General features: G+C 49.4%; 1 protein-coding gene across 1 annotated transcript in view; it reads left to right on the top strand.

Annotated features, from left to right (window-relative positions):
* Positions 1-49: 49 nt before the first annotated feature.
* The window catches only part of ssh (Protein phosphatase Slingshot), a 270,074-nt gene continuing 246,325 nt past the window's right edge, over positions 50-23,798 (top strand). The window contains exon 1 of the mRNA XM_084597898.1: positions 50-327. Coding sequence (XP_084454024.1) covers positions 250-327 — 78 coding nt within the window. The 5' untranslated portion in view covers positions 50-249. The remainder of the gene's footprint in view (positions 328-23,798) is intronic.

The following is a 23,798-nucleotide window of genomic DNA, read 5'->3' as shown; positions in this document are numbered from 1 at the left end:
CCTCTCTCTTCTCTCTCAGCACTTCCTTTCCCGTTGAAGCGCATGCGCGCTGGCTGCGGTTCACTTTCTAAGCAAAAACAAACTTGCATGAAAGGTGCTTGGTAAGATGGCCGACCTGTAAGGTTTGAGCTGTGCGTTGACACCCCAAACATTTCGCCGAGCATGTGTTTCCAGTACTCGAGGAAGCGTCACCGGCTCTGAACGGATTGCACGAGTGCCCTCGGATAAAGTGTGCGCAGTTTCGACGACATGTCTCTTGTGACAGTGCTACGTTCTCCGTGTCGCACCACGGATAACTCTCCGACGGACGAACAACCTCAGCCAGCTGTAAGTGAGAAAACTTTCCCTGCATGATTTTTCGTCATTTAAATCGCACGTTGCGCACTGTGTGGCTGACTACTGGCTGACCTTCGCAACCGGTCGACGGGCCTCGTTTTGCTTTCGCGTATTCAAACGATGGACGGGCCGCCGTTTGACAAGCGCCAAGCGATTGTTTTGCTGCGGCCAGCGCTGCGCTTTATTTTGTTTTGCTTTCGGTTTCTCTTCGTAAATTCTTATAGTTTTTTCTGTATGAAGGCATTCGTATTTTGTAGAGGTAAGAACCAGTGTCTTTTCTGTGGCTCGTGTTTGTACGCGTGGGTCTTCAGTGAGGGCAGTTTTGCCATAGCTGGGGCTCGGAGGTGCAACCGCGGGCGCCAGAGCGCTTGCCGCGTACTATAAATGTTCGCGTTCAGCCGACACCAAAGGTTATAATTAGCCAGGAGTCTTCTCCCACAGAGCCCAAACGCTTTGGGTTCTGTTTTGGGAGCGTCTCAGCCGTGGCTAGCCTCGTTGAAACGAGCACTGCTCGCCGCTCGAGTGCCTTGGCTGCCATACATTCGTTGTCCGAAAGCGTTTGTCCGGGTTGCCCAACAACACATGGCCCCTACTTCGCCTGTCGTCACTGTCCTGATGACATCGTGAAACTAACCATTGTGCGTACGAGAGCTGCTGTAATTTTTCTGTCAAACAGACGTCGCAATTTCAGCTTAGCGCTCCGTTTTACCTCCCACGACTCCAACGGCCGAAATCCGTGCTGGAAAACGCTGTCAGGTGTACGGTCGTAAGAACGACCATGGGACATGAGAGACCGTGCTTTTGTACCGGACAACCGAGTTTTCTTGCCTTTATGCGCGACATACTTGACTCAAAATATCGTCAGTTAGGGAAACGCTGCACGTCATTTCTGATTATGAAGGTAGGAAAGGCTTTGGACGGGCACCTTACTTGGGACTACTGTGTAAGCGATATGCTCGCACCACTCTTTTATGTGTTTGACAATGTGTTGCGTGCAACCTGATGATTGGATTCGAATTGACAAAGCCCAGCTTGCACCAGGGGCACCGAACTGCCGCTCAAGACAGCGTTGTGTGGCAGCGACTCGGTGTAGTTCCCAAGTTTCAGGCCGGCAGTGACACAGATTGTGTTTTTAACAGGACTCGCGAAACTTATCCTTCTGTTATCGGCAGAGGAGACAGGCTCTAATGAAGAGAGCAGCCGATGCAGAAAGTGAATACGAGGCGAACCCAGTCGACAAAACCAAAATAGCTCGCGCAGGCTGTTTGGATGCGTTGGCGGTGGTGGTTCGTTGCGCGGGTGCGGATAACATGGTGATGGTCGAAGCATGGCGCAGCTGCGTTCGCTCACGAGCGGCGCGCAACAATAGCGATACGACCGGCTCCGGTTTCCCCGCGCTACCGCCGCCTCCGTCAATTGCTGCCGTGCACTAGCTTCGCGCCGTAGATGCTGCCGAAACACCCACGAAGTCTGCTCAGATTCCGTCGCGGTTTTGGTTTCTCCTTCGCTTGCTCGACTTATGCGTTCAGGACTGACCGCCTTCTGCCTGCCGAGCGCACTGCGGTACTCATTGCTGACAGCTGTCAATGAAGAAGCGAGAAGTGCGCCAAGGACATATTTGTCACAGGTCTTTGTGATCGATACATGTGCTGCGAAAATTAGTGCAAACATCACGCTAGCATTTACGCGCGCACATCAGCACTACTCTCGATCAGCCAGCATTTATTCCTGCGCCGGCGTTTGTGTGCGGAAAGAACGACGAGGCGGAGTTCATTTACATGCACGCCAAAAGAAAGCAAAGACAAAGTCAGATGTATTTATAAGTCAACGGATCTACTCGCCAATGATAATTCGTTCATTCTTATTATTCAACCACCTCAGGTGATCGAAATTATATGGAGCCCTCTACTATACAGTAGCTATATGACATTAAACCCCGACCCGCATAATATTTTCATAGTAGTTTTGTCTCTTAGGGCGATACGACGTATATTTATGTGAATTCATGTAATGTTACTGAAATGATTCTCCCAATGGATAGCTGCTTACATTTGTCGGTGAGGCTCAGTTTTCGTTAGTCTGTTTACTAATTAACGCTTGTTTTTAAATAGCTACCGTTGAAAGTTGCTGGTCGTTTCAGAGCTTGAAATGGAACGTACCCGTGAGTCAGCTTCGTCTTGCGCAGTTTTCTCTGTCCCGGACCATGCCTTCAAGGGATACCGAGGACACACTTGCTCAGATGTTGTCCTCTGTGAGAATATATATTGTGGCCGTTTCAGAATGAATGACGATGTATCATAGCCTCAGGGATCGGCTACACAAAAATTCGGTGTCGACGCGCGCATTTCGTTTTCGAAATTGGGCGATGGTGGCGATACGTTTGTTTCACTTTTTTGGTCATTCATTGAAAAAAAAAAAAAAAAAAAGGCTGTATACGGGCCAACTTCGGCGTGTCTTCATGGAGTTAATGTTGAAAACCCTCACGGGGTCTTTTCCGCGCTTTGAAATTACAAAATTATTTGCTTCACGGCATCTGAGGCCTTCAGATGAGGCATCAGACTAGCGGCAAGCGAGGAAAGCGGGAGCATATTCCGCTCAAAGGGAAGAAGGCCATATTGCAAGGGCAAGTAAACACACACACACACACACACACACACACACACACACACACACACACACACACACACACACACACACACACACACACACACACACACACACGCACGCACGCACGCACGCACGCACGCACGCACACACACACACACACACACACACACACACACACACACACACACACACACACACACACACACAGACATACGTACGTACGTACGTACATACATACATACATACATACATACATACATACATACATACATACATACATACATACATACATACATACATACATACATACATACATACATACATATATATATATATATATATATATATATATATATATATATATATATATATATATATATATATATATATATATATATATATACACACACACACACACACACACCGTCGGGGCCGCAGTGGGTACTGCGTTCGACTACGGTTCCCAAGGATGCGGAATCGAATCCCGACTAGCCACCCTATCCCGGCCTCGGCAGCCGCTTTTCGATGGAGACGAAAGGCAAGGCGGCCGTGTGCTGTGCGATGTCAGTGGAGTCCTCCACTACGGCGTCTCTCCTGAGTCGCTGTTGGACGTTAAATCCCACAAATCAACCCATATATATATATATATATATATATATATATATATATGGCACCGTAAGTACCGTATTTTCCGTTCGAAGGTTTCCACAGAAGACAGTATAGTGTGAGCGCGAACCGAAAGAAAAAAAGAAAAGTTCGCATACGTATTTTTGCGATTTGCGAATGTAATAGAGGGAACAGCATAAATTGCAAGTTCATACAAGAAAAGGGAGTATTAGTGTGAGGGAGACAAATGATCGCAGGAGGTCAGTAATGGCAAAATTATACTGGCGTAAGTATTAAGTTTCCCATTAGAGCTTCATTATAGAACCAGCTCTGTCGCCTTGCTCTTTGGGTGGAAGATGATTATGCAGATGTTTTTCTCTTCAAGCTAGGTTATCATGAGCACGTTTGGCGCTCCGCGGTGATGCAGAGGTTCGCTCCGACTGCTGTGCCCTAGGAGGCGGGATCGAATCCCGGCCGCGGCGCCTGCGTTTCGATGGAGGCGAAACGGAGTCTGTGCAATGTCTTTGCACTTGAAGAACCCTAGGAGGGGGTCGGCGCCCGTGTCCTGCGCGATGTCAGTGCACGTTAAATAAACCCCAGGTGGTCGAAATTTCCGGAGGCCTCCACTACGGTGTCTTTCATAGCCTGAGTCGCTTTGGGACGTTAAACCCCACAAACCAAACCTCCATTTAATTTATTTCGTGTGCTCAGGAGGGCACGAGGGATGGGAGAAAAAGCTGCATTTAAGCAGCTTGGCAGTGTTCTTACCCCTTTACAACAATAGCAACACTGACGGACAGCAGAATTATTTGCGAACATCGCAAATAATTCTGTTAACCCCAAATAATTTAACTCCGAATGCCATTCCTTATTGTACCATACCACAGCATTCTTAGCCATGTTTAGATAGGCTACTTCATCAGGGGCCGTATTATGCAACAATCACGTCATAAACCTGTTACAAATCCGTCATAAAACTTTCAGTTGACACTAGTCCAATTGGTCGGTTCTGACCGACGGACATGTCGACAAGTAGGAACGGGGCTAATTAACATGTTTCGCATTTTTGAAGCGAAAGCGTCATAAACTACGTCATGTGTACAGCGAGGACCCCGACCAACAACGAGGACTGGTTCGCAGGACCCACGCTGCGGCGCAGGCCACTGGGCTGCCGGAATAGGCGGACCACCCACAACTCCGAGAACTCCCATGCACCCAATGAAGTTTTCAATCAATCAATTAATATCAGCCAAGGTCAGCCTGGCAGGCTGCATGACTTCTGACGAGCCAGAGGTCACAGTGTGGCTATATAGCTTAACCATGATACCACCCATGGTGTACCACCACTTGACCTTTGACTTTTGTAGTAAATTTGTTTATAAGAAAGGAAAGGCATCTGTCACACTTTCTCCGTGGACACTTTAACCCAGCCTTAAGGGAAGGAAGGTGGGAGTAAAAACGGAAAGAGGAGTCGTGGTCGAGGGCTTCGGAGTAATTTCGACCACCTGGGGATCCAACGTGCACTGACATCGCACAGCACATGGACGCCTCTCCGTTTCGCTTCCATCAAAACGCAACCGCCGGCGGTCGGATTCGAACCCGGGTACTCCGGCACAGTATAGCCGAGCGTCTTAAACACCGAGTCACCGCGGCGGGTCAACCTTTGACGGCAGATACAAGCTTCACGTGCGCCCTCTTTTGTTTGACGACGTCCTCGAATCTATAGTTTCGATAATATAATGGCTGCGAACCCTCTCTGCCCAGTCTCGGCCAGAGCAAAGCAAAGCCAAGCAAGACCATGTTTTCGCTTTGCCTTACTACCTTTACCAGGATTCAACCTCAGCAATTTTCCTTTTTGTGATTTGATCGTCGCGTAATTCGATTCCTGTATGTTGTTTTTTTAATATTTTTTAGCACCGGTCTAGCAGCGCGGATGTGTACTTAATTTGGGGACTGCATAGTATCATCTGCATAAGCTTGCTAGGTCGGCTATAGGTTCCGGCGATGCTTGCTTTTATGTGTCATGAACGGTCGCAGTATGTTCTTCAGATGCATTTACGCGCTTTCTTGTGCCCAATTCGGACGCCGCGATTTGGGATAGTCTCGATGCTTGCATTAAGATTCCGCTGATATGTGCACGAGCGTATATCAGTTGTACGTGTAGAGGTTTGCAAAAACCGTATACGTGCCAAAACTTTTGCGAAAGAAACCTAACTGACATTTAGACACCCGTGCCTTTATCCCTGCCCTATCACTTCGATGGAAATAGCTTCGCCTTTGTCTTTTTCGCAAGGTCTATCATCATCACCATTTGCACGCCCACTTCATATGAGCGCCAAAGTATCGTTTTTCAAGAGCTGATCGAACAAAGTTTAGGTCAGTCACTGCCACGCGAACACTTATTATTCTTTCATGTCACGTACAGAGTCGTCCACTTCTAGCTATAACACGATCACCGCATTCAAAGCGCTATTGTGTCGCCCCGGTAATGCAATCAAGCTAAGTGGCAGGGAAAGCACCACCTCCGGGTTCCTCTCTGTATCGATATGCTTCGATATGCTCCTGCGTGGGACGCAATGTTACTTTGAAAGCAGTGAACGTGTTATAGCTAGAAGTGGATGACCCTGTACATCAAGAACCACATTCCCGCAGATATTGTGTCAATAATCGACTTCGATTTTTTCCACCAGTCACTGTCTGCATTTTTGGTTCATGATTTCATTTAGTTTTGTTCACAAGTAACCTATTTATTCTCCTCATTTTCCTCTTTTTTTTTTTTTTTTCATCAGAAGTTTTGTTCGTGTTTGTATGGTGTCCTAGTTTACTGCTGAAAAATTTTGTACTGCTTTCATTGGGTTACCAGCAGCTTTTCTAATGTTTGTATTGTGCTCTAGTTTATTTGTCGAACATTTTGTATCGTATTGCGTTTGTTTTATAAAACTGCCGCTTTTTGTTTGTCATGATTTATGTTACCTCACTCCCCTCTGTAATGCCGAGGCGATTGAGGTTATGAAAAATAAATAAGTAAATAACGAAACGAAGGGATGGGTTGACGTGTACATCAGACGATGACGATTTTTGACGGTAGCTTTGGATCTACCTCGCCACGAGGGCTTGTGTCGTCCCACGTCTGTGGTTGCAAACTAAGTTTCTCGTACCGGTCACGTGACCGAGGTACGGCCCACACACGTATGCAGATCGGGACTTCGACGTGTAGCCAAAAGTAACCAGGCTGCGTGTTCCGCTTCTCACTCAGGTAGCACGGAGTTGGTACCACTTGTGAAGCTGCACATCTGGGCAATGTAAAGACGAGCTCATGTCCTCACTTCTTATCAAGTTGTAGTCCTCTGAGAATCCATGTTGGCTAAATTTAGAATACAAGTGGCTACCTTCGGCAAAGACCAAAAGTAGTATAGAGCGGCCTGGGCGATCCAATGATGGGAACCAAGAGGTGGGGGAGACATATTTTTGAGGTGGCTATCCCTATCGCTGACCGTTTGCTCAGGTTGAACAAGTTTCCCGAGCTGGAGCACGTAGTATCGACGTCACTGAGCTAGCGCAAAGTTACGGTGAATGTTGAGTGTCAGGGACGTTCCTGCGGCGGTGCACGCAACCGGCAAAAGCAGTCTTTTGTGATCGATGCCTCTTGAGTGCGGGCTCTCTGTGTGTGTGTGTGTGGGGGGGGGGGGGGGGGGGGGGGGTGTTTTCTTTCGCTCTATAGGCGCGCGAGCTCCGTCGTTAGAATTTTTAGAAGCGTCGCAGCGGTTTTGGCACGATCCAGGGAGCGCGTATAGTATACACGGTATATTTTGCCGCAGGCACAGCGGAGATGCACATCTGCACGCTTTTGACCGCGTGCCACGTGCGTCATTTTGCGCTCCGCACTGTCAAGCTGCACCGGCTCTGCGCTTGTTTTGCCCTCGATCTCCTTTTTGTATGTTTACTTCTTTTTTTATATATATCCTAGCGAGCTCTGCCTGTTCTCAGTTGTTTGTCGAGCTCCATTTTCTGCGCGGCACTCGTGGGGGCGCGCCTCTCGCTCCTTTCTTGCGCCAGAGTATCAAGCAGTCGAGGAAAAAGGGCTGCTCGATTGGAGCCGAGAAAATGAGGTGCAAGACGGCGTATATGTATACTACAAGCGCGACAGCACCGGCTCCCGCATTTGGACGCGTTTGACAGTGGAGGAAGAAAGTAATAAAAATAAAACAAAGGTATTCAGTGGCAGCACGGCGCAGGGAAGCCTATTCGTCCGTCCTGTCGACGCTTTTATGCTCGGTAATAATAGCGGCCGCTGCCTGAAAGGACAGTTGTGAGGGGGTTGGCATGTACTTTATGCCGCGTTGCTGTCGGCCATTTCCTGTTGCTCCGATAGGCGTGAGCCTTCGTCGAGCAGACGCTATTTGGCTCCGTGTTTCCCAGCACCTGGCAGGATGAGCGCTGTGCATTCATTTCGGCATCGACAGCGCCTGCTGACTACCGCACTCGCCTGTTGAGCGCGCTTCCGGGCGTTGTTTTTCCTCTGCTGGCTTGCAGTTGGTGGCGTGCTGGGCGCGTAGCAAGATAAGCAACCATTGTGTTTAACGTCTGAAAGGTGTACTCCGGCTATGAAGGCCGCTATAGTAGGTGGTTTGCGGAAATTTCGACCACCTAGGGTTCTTTAATGCGCGCTGGCATCGCACAGCACACGGGTGCCGAAGTCTCCATCGAAAAGCAGCCTCCGCGGGCGGGATTGAAGCCGCGCTCTTGGGCGCAGCAGTAGTGCGGCATGCCCACTTAGCCACCGCGGCGTGGCTTAAGTTTCACGAGAGAATTGAATGGATAACTATGAAGGAGATTCGGTTTTCTGGGGTTTAACATCCGAAGTGTGCACATGGGCTGTGACGGACGCTGTACACTGGAGTACTCTGGAATGATTAGTAACGCTATTCATGTATTGCTCGTTTTTTAAGTCTAAAGATTATTAAAAAAAAAAAAGAACTTTTCTGTCTTGCACACGTTCTTTGCTTTTTTTTTTTCCTTTTTTTTCCTTTTTTTTCTTTTTTTTTTTTCTGACCTGTTCCGGTAAATAAAAAAAGAAACCGTCTGTATAGTGTCTCCCTTCCTTTACACTATGCGTGTTGTCGCTCATCTCTTGGGTAGCAGCATAGTTCGAAAAGTAGCAAGAAAATCAGCGTCGACACCACGCTTATTTGCTTCCCTTGAGAGGAGTGTCCGGTCGGTGCAACGCGCGCACCCTTGGTTGCTCGCGGCATCATTGCGAAGTTATGTTCATGAACCGCGCTCGTTTTAAGCCGCTAGTCTCGTTTCATCAGACGGATCGAGCACGGGGCAGGCGGGTGTGAGCGGGCGCGATTAGAGGAGCACTCCGCATCGCTGAGGTGTCCGCGCATTCGAGATCAACCGGTCCCGTTCGCTTCCGCTTCTATTCGCCGAAAGGAACCGAGTTCGAGACTCCCAGCTTCTGGAGCGTGAGGGAGCTGTAGCAAAGCGGGAAGGCAGATGCCCTTTTCCATGCTCACCGCCTCGGAAGGGCGCGCGCTGCACCTTTTCAGCAGAAACGGGTGCGAAGAGGCAGACGAAACGGGTAGTTAGCTGTCTCCGGTATTTCGGTTGTCCACTGATTGTACTCTTTTTATTTATTTATTTGTTTATTATTATTTTTTTGAGGCGATCGTTCGTTGGACAGGCGTTTTCGGTGATCGTCTAGACGCCTGAAGCCACGCCAGCGCAAAGCCACGCAGTGACTCGAACGAGGAGGGAACCTATCACCTTGAATGGGAGCAAAGCTTCTGCGGCGTGTCAAAACGGTAAGAGAGAGGGAGGGGGGGTGAAGGCACTGGTCCGACCGAAACCTATTGTTGTCTCGCCAAACATTCGTTAGTATTCGCAGCGCGTCGCGAAGCGCGCTCCGCGCTGTGGAGGTGCGGCGGCCCATGTTGCGCAATACCGCGTTTGTAGGCATTGCGCTGGCACGCGGTTACTCGGCGGGGAAAAATGATAAATGGACGTAGGTTATATATACATGCCGAGGGACAACGCGGAAAGCGAGGACTCGCAGTTAAGCGTTGCACGGACGGCGTCTCGCTTTTGCGGTGTCGAGTTTTTCTCACGCTCATGCTTGGCGGCTTGCGCGTTGTGCGGCGGCGTGTTAGTGGGCAAAAACTATGACTGCGGCCTTTTTTCCCAGATTGGACGTCGCGGTGCGAGGTGCGCGGTCTGTGGGGACGGCGATGTCGTCTTCGGAAAACCTTATTAGACTAGCAAAGACGCGCGTTGGCAGGTGCCGGCGCGTGCGGGAAAACTTGGGTTGAACGAACCTCCGGAGAACTTCGGATGGAGCTTCGTTCAAGTGAAAGTTCACTCAAGCGAAGTGTGTACACTTCTTTTCCTGCCATTACTGAACAACCTGAAGAAGTATCGAGATCATGAGCACCCTGCAAAAGGTGTTTTCCGCTGCTACCCGTGTTTGATTAGTATACAACGAACCTAGTTAAATGCAACCGTTTAATAGGCACTGGGCCACATTTGTCTGTCGTTCGCTGGAGGTAATCCGGCACAGCAGTGTAATAATAATAATAATAATAATAATAATAATAATAATAATAATAATAATAATAATAATAATAATAATAATAATAATAAATGTCAGGAAAGGACAAGCGCCTTATCTGTCACACTTGTTTCCGTGGACACCTGAACCGCACCGTAAGGGAAAGGAGGACGGCGGAAGTGAAAGTACAGCTAACATTTCGAATGGGAAGCGGATCTGTCCAGCGCACACTTAGGGGAAGATGAAGAAACTCCTCGAGAGAGAGAGAAAGCGCTGCGAGACGCGACAGCAAGTGGAGACCGGCACTAGCAACCCCACTTACTCCAGTCACTGTGCGAAGCTGTCATCACCACCACCTCAGTCTAAAAATGCAGAAATTACCTAGACGAGGGAAATGGCTATGTCGGGGGAAAAGTTTGAATAACTGGGGCGTGCACTTTGCCGTTATATGGTCGACACAAATTAAGGATATCTTTTTTTTTTCCCTTTTTATATACAACGCTAACAGTTGTAACTTTCGGCGATGAGCTTTAAATGAAGTCCATCCTATTTATTCTTATCGAGTGAAGCCCGTGGAAGTGGCATTTGCGTGCGCACCATCCTGCAGGAAGGTCGAATTGCAGCATGTAAATCACTCAGGTATATTTGGCCAGTTAGCAGTTAAAAAGTGACGCTATAGGCGCTCCCGTCCGTTCATCCTCTCGTGGAATTTGCGCAACCTTCTGTCGCCCTTTGTAGCCGCCTTTAACGCGATCGGAGGCTGTATCGGATCTCCGTTGAACGAAAAAAGAAAAAAAGAAAGTGCGCTCTGTCGTCGGTCGCGGCAATACGATTCGCGTCGGTGATAAGAGCGACGTGCCCGCGGCTATATGGAGCACGCTGTCTCATTAGCGTCTCGCCGCTGCAGGATGCTTACTTCGCGTCATTTGTTTTATCCTGTTTTTCTCTTTACTCGTGTCGGTCGGTGATCGTTGCTAGTTTGTAGTTGATATAGAGGTCTCCTAATTGGATTAATCCGTGATGCGAATCATGATATATCGGATAAGGATCAGCTTAATTGGGGCCTCCAGTAATTTTCTTTTCGTCATTAAACGACGCTGACCAAACGACCCGCGTAACAATGGAGAGCGTAAATATAATATAAGCTGCCCAACCAAGCCGTTGCGTAACGCGTGCGTGCTTTGATAAGGCATGAATGCTGTCGCGAAGCAGAGGCATATTTCAAGCGAATGTAGTGAAACAAATGCTTTTTGTGGCTATCGGTAGCCGTAATCTTTTTTGAACAAACCCCATCTGCCGGTCTAAAATTGATACTCAGTCTGAATTAGAGCGCTTATTCGAAATTTGTGGCAGGCTGGCAGAACCTTGGGAACGAAGTCTGAAGATTCCAGGTTGGCGGAAGGTATTTTGCGGCTGATAAGATGTAAACGAGACCTCCTGGTTTGGTCGGACTTCTCGTTAAGATCATTTCAAATGTGCTTGGATCCTGACAGTAGTAAAATTTTCGAGCACCCTAACCACTGCACCACCGCGGCGGGGCTCGGAATCGAATCCCGGCTGCGGTGGCCGCTTTTCGACGGAGCCGGAAAGCAGCGTGCTGCACGATGTCAGTGCACTTTAAAGAACACCAGGCGGTCGAAATTTCTGGAGCCCTCCACTGCGGCGTCTCTTTATTTAGCCTTAGTCTCTTTGGTGGGAGGTTAAACCCCACAATGCAGCCAAATTAACCAGACAAAAATTGTGTTTGAACTTGAAATGACGTGAGTACTGTGTTTTCTCTATTGAACCCATAGTTCAGATGACGCATGGAGAGAAAGGTAAGAAAGGCAAGGCAGGCACGTGAATCGGGCGCACGCCTCTTCGGCTAAATTGCATTTTTGGGGCATGGTCGCTGCGCTGCGCCTTCGTGGTGAACAATAAGCAGGAAACGTCTTTTCTGTGTCCTCAGTCAGCGGATGTAATGGTGCAACTTCTGGAGGAAAAAAAAAAAAAAAAACGAAATACGAAATACGAGATATTTGTTTAAAATTAGTACACGCAGTTCGGTTGTGTTCGGTCAGTATGGCATCCCGTGAGTGACCTTAAAGGTACCGCCGCACTTTTGGGTGGTCCCAAAAGGGTCTTCAGGTGTCGCGTATTAATGACAAAACATGCGAAATAAAAGGCGGAGAGAAAAGCTGCCGGGATTCAGGAACAGAAAATGCCAGCCTGCGATGTTAGTCCCGAGCTCTCCAACGCGGCGTCCCACCACCGAGCAATCGGCAGTCTTGACGAGATTCCAGATGGCGGGGTGGCGGTGTTATGGCTAAAAAAAAAAAAAAAAAAAGGTACCTGTATATCGACGCAACAAGGAGCGCAACGTGTTTGGCTGCGCCGTTGTTAGTATATGGTTTGGCTCGTGCGTGAGACGCCCATGCGTTTGGTAAATGTGGGGCGTAAATTTTGAAAGGTGCGTTTTTTAAGCTGGCGTTTCTTGATCTTTTTTTTTTTCTTTTTTTTTTTCTCGCACTGGTTAAGTTGAGAAGGCTGGGGCACTGAGTACGTAATGGGCCTTTCACCTTCGTCAGGGCTGCCGGTCGTCGTAATTGCGGCCGCCGCCGTCGTCTTCGCACGCACGCGCGCGCTCCGACGTTGCGCCGTGTTCTCGACGCAAACGAGAAGGAACTGGGCCGACAGTGATTGATTCACGGAAGGGCCGCCCCCCTCGGTGACACTCGCTTCTTCGGCGCACACGACAGCCAGCGCGTGACGGGCATCTTTCTCTTCCTTCCGCGCTGTCTTCCGGGGAGAAAAATTCGACGGCGCTGCTGTCATTCCGGCCGCGGTGATATCGGCGCCACGCCGCCTGCGCGGACATAGATCACGTGGAGCGCCGAGCAGCCGTCGTCCTCGCGTGTCGTTCCTTCGAGGTCGCCTGCTCTCATAACGCTGTGGCCAGCGAAGACTGGCTTGTAATGGCTTGGGCCGAGGCAAGGTATAGCCATCATGTAATCATTTCGCGTACCTTCGCATGCCTTCTGACGAAGGAGACTTCATCCTTATTGTGGGTGGGATGACAGGGCGGAAGGGTTGTAGTCGACGTGCGGCTCACGACTTGCTGCATTTCTCCTCTAGTCGTAGGCACACGCCTTGCGGAAGTGCCGTCGCCTTCTCTCTGTCTTTCTCTCTCAAACACACACGTTTTGTTTCGCTTTCTCCCGGTCTTCCGCCATTGGCGTCGTGCTTTACGGCTATGGACGTCATCGGCAAGTCGCCACCAGCGACAGAGGACCGAGAGGAAGGCGAACGAAACGAAGCAGTGGCTGGCTGTGTTCGGGATAGCGCCGCCGGTCGCGAGAGTGCATCTGCTCGGTAGTACGCACAGAAAGCCGTCGCGATGGCTCACTCACTGGCTAAGCCGCTCAGCTACTGTTCCGGAGTACCCGGGTTCTAACCCGGCGGCTACGTTTCGGAGGCAAAACGCAAAAAAGGCTCCTCCTCATTCCCTTACCCACTGCGGCGTCCCTAAGTACCATCGCCACCGAATAGCCAGTGAGCTCGTATTAGGTTTGATGTCTTTGCACGGGGTTCGTTGTATTAGAATGAGACTTTGACCATGGTTTGCGAAAATTTATTTATTTTTTTATTACACACTGCATGCCGTGAGAATCAAGCAGGGGTGGATTAAAATCAAATTATTACAAGTGAGCAGTAATGCCAAAATGCGAACAAAACAGAACACTAGCAGCAGGAAATGAAAACGATAATGGCAGAGCATGAGATAATGCTAAACATCGTCATTTATCAGGTCAAAAGACTGTAGACAGGAGGCTGGGAAGCTCTTTCAATCACTGATAGCCTGCAGAAAGCGAGAGTGTTGAAATAATCTAGTCTTAGCAATAGTACGGGGTCAGAGAAATGGGTGGGAGTGTCCGGTTTGTCTGGTGCTGTATAGTTTCAGGCACGGCGAAGAATTTATTCCAAGTTTAGGGTTAAATAGAATATATAAAAAATTTAAATCGAAGCAGATTTCGCCGGGTCTTCGTGAAGGGTAGGTATTGAATTCGAGTGCTATTAACGCAGAGACAGGGACAGTTCTACTGTACTGCGAAAACATGAATCGGACAGGTTTCCTTTGGAACTGCTCTAGTGCGTTTATGTTAGTGTTGGTAATAATAATAATATTAATACTTTATTCACTTCAGTGAAACAATACAGTGTATACGGATACCATACAATACCGACATACTCTAATTTAGTCCTTAGAAAGGTTTCGTATGCCAATCCTTCAACCTGGAGGAAGCATCTTTTACCTTATGGCGCAACAAGCAAATTTTTCTATAGGCGCACGAGCAAGTGTTAGATATGTGCGTGTTCCCGCTTAAGTTGTCTGTTAATGTCACACCAAGATATTTATATACAGGTACAAATTGAGTTAGGATGTTAATTCTAGTCATGTCAGTTGTAAAAGGCATTGACGACTGACATGCGTGGAAATATTTAGAAATGTTAACTGTAGCGCCCGTGAAGCTCGTGCGCATTCTCTGACGTGGTGGTCTGTTTTCTTACAAAAGAAACCACGGAGCGTTCCCTTCCGCGGGCTTCACCCCCACCCACTTTTCTTCTTCTTCTTCTTCTTCCCCCCCCCCCCCCCCCCCCCCTATCTTTTTATGCGTTTTGTATGGTCCCTCGGGTATCTCTCGCTGCGCGCTCATTGGAGTGCGCCCAGCGCGGTCGCGTCGTGAATCGTCGCAGCAGCTCCGTCTTCCTCCGCGCATGTGACGTAACCGCGTCAATGGAGCGCCCTTCGCCCCGCCTGTCATGGGACATGGCGCGTGGGGGCCATCGGACGATGCCGGCGTGACCCCGGTCTGCGCGCATACGATTTCACGGCTGGCCGGGCTCTGGCGAGGCGCGATCGGGCCGCGCTGAGCTCGGGCGACCCGTGCTGTGGTGGCGGGGACGACGAAACGCGCCAACCTTCGAGATCGTGGGGTGGATCCAGGGGGAGCCAGTGACGCCGCATATATGATTGCACAGTGTCGCAGAACTCGTGTTGACGTTTTTGCTCGCAGCAGCAGCGTCCACGCGGAATATACTGGTATGCTGAAAGTCTCTCGGCAGCAGATGCGTAGTTATTGATCCAACGACTCACGCCACAAGTTTCTGACGGTCCCTCCGGAGGCGCGGCCGGTGCCCGTCCAGAGTCTGAAACGCGACATGGCGGTGCCACTGCGGAGCGCTGTTAGCGCGTGAACCGGATACATTTGGTAGACTCGCGCGCCAGCCCCATACATTTCGGGCGCGCATTTCTGGCGAGATGAAAAAAATGTCTGTTTCAGTTTTCCGCTCTTGCGTTAGCTGTGCGTGATCACCACATCCTAGCTAAAGGCGCTATAGCCGTGTTTACATGAATGCGACAGCTAGCGCATCGCATTCATGTAAACAAGGGTAATGCGCTAGGAAAGCGCATCGCATTAATGCGCCAAGCAGGGCTGGCTTTAGAGGGGTAAGTCGACTTACCCTTCTCAATCTCAACAGGCGACACTGCTTTCTGCCACCACCATGCTAGAAATGATGCGCTACATGTAAACGCTGTCGCGGCATTATCGTGAGGCGCTACTAAATGCGATGCGATGCGCTACTGTCGCCTTCATGTAAACAGCCGCAGCCGCAAGTATGCGGGATCGAATCCCAGCCGCGGCAGCCTTGTTAGTGTGGAACAATGCATATATACGTGGCAGCCCGCCGCCACCAAGGCACCTGTATAGACGGCCGGTGCGACTTTAGCACAGAGAGATGTCCGTGGGTGGTGTTATCATCGTTATCATCCTCGCCATCTCGTGTCCCAGCCGAGCTCATTACTGTGGGCTTTTATCACTTGCGCGACCACTGCTCTGTTCGTCAGTTTATCTCCCGCGATATTACACGAAACCCTTTGTGCTTTGCCCCGCCGCCGTGGGTCACTGACAGGACGCTCGACTGCTTGCCCAAAGATGCGGGATCGAATCCCGGCCTCGGCGGCCGCTTTTTCATGGAGGCGAAACGATGTGGCGTCCGTGTGTTGTGCGATGTCAGTTGTTACGACCAAGCATCCGCATTTGCGCGCTCTATTGTTCGACTGTGGGCATGGATAAGTTTTGTGAATATGTGGTGATGGTCCAATGGCTCTAAGTGAGCCTGTTTCCAGGAATCCTGTTTTGTAAGCATGTTTTGCTTTGTGGACAACCTGCAAATGCCAAATTGACCCTGTCAAGAGAACGTCTGGAAAAACACAAAGAAACGTCCCCCTGCGGGAAATAGCAGGAAGTGCTTTCTTTCTTTTGTTCACCCTTCCAGTCGAGAAGTGCTATCCTCCAGTGATGAATGCCTCCTATCCAAAGGAGACGACAGAGTGACATGTCCGCTGACGTGCAGGACAAGAAAGGAGCATGACTCATACGGCCATTAAGTGATTTCCCGGGAATGCAGGAAAGATTTGCAATTGTCGAAAAGGGACCATGTTGGGAGCCCTATGCGGCGCCACGTGCACTCGGGTTTCTGAGAAGTAAAACCACTTGTCAGAACCAGCCTGTGGTTTCTTTGCTGAAGAATAGAAATGTACCTCCTCTCCTCGCCGTTCCCAAGCTTTTCCCGCCAACAAGTGATCACGCCCAACGAATGAATGCCGGACCAGTCAGTGCTTCAGACCATCAGTGCAGTGATGTGTTCGATTGGATGCCGATACCTGAGGGGCGTGCCCTGGATTTGGTTGGTCAGCATCTTCAGAGAGGGGCTGGACATAGGGGGTTTTAAGGACGCTGCAGAGCACGAAATGTCGCTCTGGGCCCTGGGTAAACGGCTCATCCAGTCGCTTCTCGCTATGAACTCTTAACGCTTGTCATTTTGCTGATGTACCCTTCTTTTTCATGTAAATATTCTTGTAAATACGTTTTCTCAAAGTGCCAGTAAACCTGCTTGTACATATTTTACCAACTTCGAAGATTCAGTCCTTCTTCAACCCCGAGTCTCTGCACGCTACCAAGTGAAGGCCGGGTCGACATAGCCCCAGCGTCGCGACAACTGGTGATCAGCGGTAGGATCTGAATCTACAAGCCCCAACACTGGTGCCCAGCGGTGGGATATGAATCTACAAGCACAACATCTGGTGATTGGAGGTGGATCTGAAGCTACAAGCCACAACACCTTGTGATCGGAGGTGGCATCTCAAGCAACAAGCAGGAGCAACAATCGGCCAAGAGGGCAGCTCGGAACATCGATCGCATGTGTGGGTGAGTGCTTGGCTTTTCTTCTGATGTGGACCAGGTTCTAGAACAGGGTTAGATTTTAAGAACTGGTAAAAAGTGTTGAAACGCCTTTAGGTTTGGTAGTTTGCACTGTTGTTTTGGAAGTAGCCGACACTCGGAGCGATCATGGACCTACAAAAGCTGCAGAAACCGGAACTGTTGCTATTGTGTGAGGAATTGGGAATTAATACAAGTGGTTTGGCACGAAAACCCTTGATTATAAAGGCAATCACTGATCTGGGAACCGATGATGAGGAGCTCAGTGAAGCATGGAACCTCATCGGGCAAAAAAAGGAACAGCTCAGACAGCAGAAAGAGGAAAGGGAGCGCGAACGTCAGAGGGAAAAAGAGGAAAGGGAGCGCGAACGTCAGAGGGAAAAAGAGGAAAGAGAGCGTGAACTTGAGAGGGAAAAAGAGGAAAGGGAGCACGAACGTGAGAAGCTTGAAAGAGAAGCAAAAAAGCTGGACCAAAAAATTGAGCTCCGGAAATTAGAACTAGAGTTGAGCAAGAGGTCGGGCGATTGTCCCCAGCTAGCGGTACCTCGTCTCAACAAGGAGGCAGATTTCAAGATGTCAAAGTACATGCAGCCATATGTGATATCAGGGGATATCGGTCTGTATCTGGCTAACTTTGAGCGAACCTGCGAAAAACTGTCCTTCCAGCGAGACACTTGGTCTCAGAGATTATTGACGGTTCTGCCCAGCGAGGCAGCGGAGGTTGTCGCGCGGCTAAGCAAGGAGGACGCGGACAACTACGAGAAGGTCAAAGCTTGCCTTCTGAGAAAGTATAGGCTTAGCGCCGAGGCGTTCAGACAACGTTTTCGGAACGCTACTAAGTCCAGGGACGAGAGTTACCCTGAATTCCTGTACAATTTAAGAGTAAATTTGGGCGAGTGGCTAAAGAGCACAGATTCCTACAGTGATAGGGACGCTGTAGTCGAGCGAATTCTTTTGGAGCAGTTTTATAACTGCCTCCCAGAAAAAGAAAGAAATTGGTTACAGGACAGAGGCGAAATTAAGTCGGCAACTGAAGCTGCCGAACTTATTGAGGAGTATGCTTCGCGCCGACAATTCAGCAACCCAGCAGTGGATAGGCCCCGCAATCCCAAGTTCAGTGTGAATAACCGTCAGAAAAGGCACTTTGCTAGAGTTGGAAACGAAGAAATGAAGGTTTCTTCAGGCAAATTCCCTAGAAAGGACGGCAGTGAGAAAAGTGGGGAAGTGACCAACGTGCAGAACACAAAGAATAAGCTTGAGGCTAGGAAGCCGCTCACATGCTTTAGGTGTAATGAGCAGGGTCACATTGCCGTCAACTGCCGGAAAGAAAAGATTGCTTTCTCGTATGTCAGGGACTGCGATGAAAATATGCAGCTTTTAGAACCCTACCTGCATGACCTAGTAGTCAACGGGAAGCCTTGCAAGGTACTGCGCGATTCGGCCGCAACGATGGATGTTGTCCATCCGGCGTATGTATCGCCTTCCGACTATACAGGACAGTGTGCATGGATCCGACAGGTAGTTGAGGAACAGAGTGTGTGCTTGCCGATCGCGAACGTGGTCATCGAGGGCCCTTTCGGCGAATTAACAACCGAGGCTGCCGTTTCAGGAAAGCTTCCTAAGTGCTATCCGTATTTGTTCTCCAACAAATCGGACATGCTACTGCGAAAGAGGGGCATCCTGTTCGGAGACAGAGTTGTGCAAGCCTTAACACGTTCAAGGGCGCGAGAACTAGCTACACTGCTCATACCAGAAAATTCCACAGCGGAAGAAACGGCAGTTAAAACAGTGGTCGATGTGGAAGATAGCAGGTCAGAAAACTTTGAGAGCGAGGCATCTCAGATATGTCAACTTGAAAGTGAGCTTGATGAGACGCGGAATGAGGACGTTCTTGAGAGTAACCTCTTGCCGCCAGTGTCTAGTAATCTCACGAGACTTTTAAGTGGAACCCGAGAGGACTTAGCTATAGAGCAAGCCAATGATCCCAAGATACAGGAGATAAGGGAGCGCCACCGCGCCACTAAGACAGCAAACAATATTTCTTTCGAGATGAGAAAGGGAGTGCTGTATCGCTTATTCAAGGATAAGCGCGGAGTAGAGCGGGACCAATTAGTTGTTCCCCAAAAGTACCGCGGAGACTTACTGCGACTTTCCCATGGCAGCTCGTGGTCATGTCACCTTGGAATAAAGAAAACAAAGCAGAGGCTGTTGCAAGAATACTATTGGCCTGGATGTTTTAAGGACACGGAAAATTTTGTACGGTCATGCGACACGTGCCAGCGGGTTGGAAAGGCGCAAGATAAGTGGAAAGCTCCGATGGTGTTAGTACCAATCATTACCGAGCCGTTTCACCGGTTAGTAATAGATGTAGTTGGGCCACTTCCCGTGACAGAGTCAGGGTACCGTTATATCCTCACTATGTTATGCCCAGCCACAAAGTTTCCAGAGGCTGTTCCGCTGCGCGAGGTGACGTCCGAGAGTGTAGTGGATTCGCTGCTGTCAGTGTTTGCGCGAGTTGGATTCCCTTCCGAGGTCCAAAGTGATCAGGGTAGCGTTTTCACGAGTGTCCTCACCACCTCATTTCTCGAGCGATGCGGCATTAAGGTAGTGCATAGCTCGATCCATCATCCGCAGAGCAACAGCGTAGAAAGATGGCACTCTGTTCTCAAACGAGTCCTGAGGGGACTGTGCTATGAAAACAAGCGCGAATGGGATACCTGCCTGCCTGCAGCGCTTTTCGCTTTGCGGTCAGTGCCGCACGAATCCACTGGATTTAGCCCAGCCGAGTTGGTGTACGGAAGGTCACTGCGCTCACCTTTGCGAATGGTGCGCGAAGCCTGGGAGGGGCGCGGAGAAGACCCAACAGTAGTAGAATTCATTCTGAACCTCTTGAATCGCTTACATAACACTAAGGAACTCGTTGAGGCCAGCATGAAGTCAGCCCAGGCTCGTTCCAAGGTGTACTATGATAAGACAGCCCGTCAAAGGACGTTTTGTATCGGGGACCAGGTGATGTTGCTGAGAAGTTCAAGGCAGAATAAGCTCGAAGTACAGTGGGAAGGACCGGCTGAAGTCGTTGCAAAGCTTTCTAACACTAACTACGCAGTGAAAATTCCCGGTAGGCGTAAAGAAGTGCGCATTTATCATTGCAATCTTATGAAGCCTTATGTGCAGAGGGAAGCCGTGGTAAATCTAACGTTAAACCTTCCCGAGGAGATGGGGGACAACTTGATTTGCCTCAGCGGAAAAGGAAGCAACGCTCAGGAGCTTCTCAAAAAGACGGAGCAGAGAGGAGAACTAAAGAAATCCCAGCTGTCCGATCTGGGCGAGATAATAACAGAGTTTGAGGCCTGCTTCGTGGACAGGCCAGGCAGAACTGATTTGACTGAGCACGATATTGAGCTGACTTCAGACGTGCCAGTGCGATCAAGGTGCTACCGATTTTCTCCAAGGCAAAGAGAAATTCTGGATAGGGAAGTAACTCGCATGCTGGAATTGGGAGTAATAAAACCCTCGGAAAGCGATTATGCTTCGCCTATGATCTTAGTAGAAGCTCCAGGTAAAGACCCTAGGCCTGTGGTAGACTACCGAAAGCTAAATTCTCTCACCAGGGATCAAGTGTATCCTATTCCGAATATTGAGGAGAGAGTAGAACAGGTCAGTAGAGCGGCATATGTGACTACGCTGGACCTTACTCGAGGATACTGGCAAGTACCGCTCACTGAACGCGCCAGCAGATACGCGGCTTTCGTCACTCCGACGGGCAGCTACCAGCCAACAATGATGAGTTTCGGGCTCAAAAATGCTCCATTTTGTTTTTCCCGACTCATGGATAGGGTTTTAAAGGGGTGTGAAACATTCGCGGTGCCTTATTTAGACGACATTGCGGTTTTTTCCGACTCATGGGCGGACCATATGGTACATCTAAGAGCTGTACTGAGCCTTTTGCGTCAAGCTGGACTAACCGTAAAGGCCGAGAAATGTTGCCTGGCAAGGGCGACCGTGGACTACTTGGGTCACAATGTAGGTCAAGGTTTCAGGAAACCCAGCGAGATTAAGATTTCTGCGGTAGCAGACTACCCGCGGCCGAGCACGAAGACGGAAATTCGAGCATTCCTAGGTCTGACTGGGTACTACAATCACTACATCCCTAACTATTCAGCTTTGGCTAGCCCTCTGACCGACGCTCTCCGCAGGACAGAACCGACAAATGTAGTCTGGGACGAACAAAAGGAAGCCTCCTTCGTAAACCTGAAGGCTGTGCTGATTAGCCGTCCGGTATTGCGAGCTCCAGACTATGGCCGAGAATTCACGGTCCAGTGTGATGCCAGTGATCGAGGGTTAGGTGCTGTTCTCTGCCAGAGAGATGACGACGGTAATGAGCACCCCGTGCTCTACTTGAGCAGAAAGCTGAGTTCTAGAGAGAGGGCTTATTGCGCGTCAGAGAAAGAGTGCGCTTGCATTGTATGGGCCATTCAAAAATTGCAGTGCTATCTTGGAGGGGCCAAATTCACCGTAGAGACGGACCATTGTCCCCTGGCTTGGCTGCAAACTGCGACATCGAAGAACAGTCGCCTTCTGAGGTGGAGCTTGATTTTACAGCAGTACAATTTTGAAATAAGATACAAAAAGGGGAAGTTAAATGGGAATGCGGACGCGCTTAGCCGCTCTTTCTAAGCGGTCCGAGATGTTCCTCACCATGTATCCAAATTGATAATCAGGTTTTTTTTTTTTTTTCGTGCGCTTGTATATGTGTGGCTATGTAAAGCAGCACGTTTGGTTTTCTAGGAATACGTGGGTCCTGAACGTCTTGAGAGTGGGCTTTTCTCGAACAACAATGGCAGTTTTCTTTTAACCTGGTCTCTTCAGACGGGAGCCGAGTGCTTGCTTCGACATGTGGTTGAGTTTCAGACAGCTCGAGCAATTTGGCCTACAACAATCAAGACAACGCGACAAGCAACAGCGAGCTTCAAGCGTTCACGTGCAGGCCATTAAGTCGTCTCTTCATGCAGCAGCTGGGACTGCTGCCCTCCGAGACTCTTCTGGCGGGGGAGGAGGCTGTTACGACCAAGCATCCGCATTTGCGCGCTCTATTGTTCGACTGTGGGCATGGATAAGTTTTGTGAATATGTGGTGATGGTCCAATGGCTCTAAGTGAGCCTGTTTCCAGGAATCCTGTTTTGTAAGCATGTTTTGCTTTGTGGACAACCTGCAAATGCCAAATTGACCCTGTCAAGAGAACGTCTGGAAAAACACAAAGAAACGTCCCCCTGCGGGAAATAGCAGGAAGTGCTTTCTTTCTTTTGTTCACCCTTCCAGTCGAGAAGTGCTATCCTCCAGTGATGAATGCCTCCTATCCAAAGGAGACGACAGAGTGACATGTCCGCTGACGTGCAGGACAAGAAAGGAGCATGACTCATACGGCCATTAAGTGATTTCCCGGGAATGCAGGAAAGATTTGCAATTGTCGAAAAGGGACCATGTTGGGAGCCCTATGCGGCGCCACGTGCACTCGGGTTTCTGAGAAGTAAAACCACTTGTCAGAACCAGCCTGTGGTTTCTTTGCTGAAGAATAGAAATGTACCTCCTCTCCTCGCCGTTCCCAAGCTTTTCCCGCCAACAAGTGATCACGCCCAACGAATGAATGCCGGACCAGTCAGTGCTTCAGACCATCAGTGCAGTGATGTGTTCGATTGGATGCCGATACCTGAGGGGCGTGCCCTGGATTTGGTTGGTCAGCATCTTCAGAGAGGGGCTGGACATAGGGGGTTTTAAGGACGCTGCAGAGCACGAAATGTCGCTCTGGGCCCTGGGTAAACGGCTCATCCAGTCGCTTCTCGCTATGAACTCTTAACGCTTGTCATTTTGCTGATGTACCCTTCTTTTTCATGTAAATATTCTTGTAAATACGTTTTCTCAAAGTGCCAGTAAACCTGCTTGTACATATTTTACCAACTTCGAAGATTCAGTCCTTCTTCAACCCCGAGTCTCTGCACGCTACCAAGTGAAGGCCGGGTCGACATAGCCCCAGCGTCACGACACAGTGCACGTTTAAGATCCCCAGGTGGTCGGGATTATTCAGAGCCATCCACTACGGCTTCCTTTATAGCCGAAGTCTCTTCGGAACGTTACACCTAATATCGAAATTCTCTTTCCTTGGCACCCTGCGTTGAAAATGTGGCATGCGCACAAAATTGATTCGGAGGGTCTTTTAGGTTTTACGCTTTATCCTTTTCATTATTCATACGAGTGTTGCACTTCCGTAACGAAACGCAAGACGTGGATGGTGTAGTGGTTATCTTTCCAGAAACAGGCCCTCTGTGGTTTCTGTAGCAAGCTCTTCGTCGCAGTTTTCTTTTTCTTATTCTTTTTTTTTTTAAGTCCTTGCGCTAAAGTATTCCCTGGAAATGCGAAAATACCGATGATGAGAACACGCG

Source organism: Amblyomma maculatum, chromosome 3 (assembly GCF_055883805.1).
Source record: "Amblyomma maculatum isolate TAMU_Amacu chromosome 3, ASM5588380v1, whole genome shotgun sequence".
Taxonomy (NCBI): domain Eukaryota; kingdom Metazoa; phylum Arthropoda; class Arachnida; order Ixodida; family Ixodidae; genus Amblyomma; species Amblyomma maculatum.
Note: the sequence above shows the minus strand (reverse complement) of the source record. Positions and strands in the feature narration are given on the sequence as shown.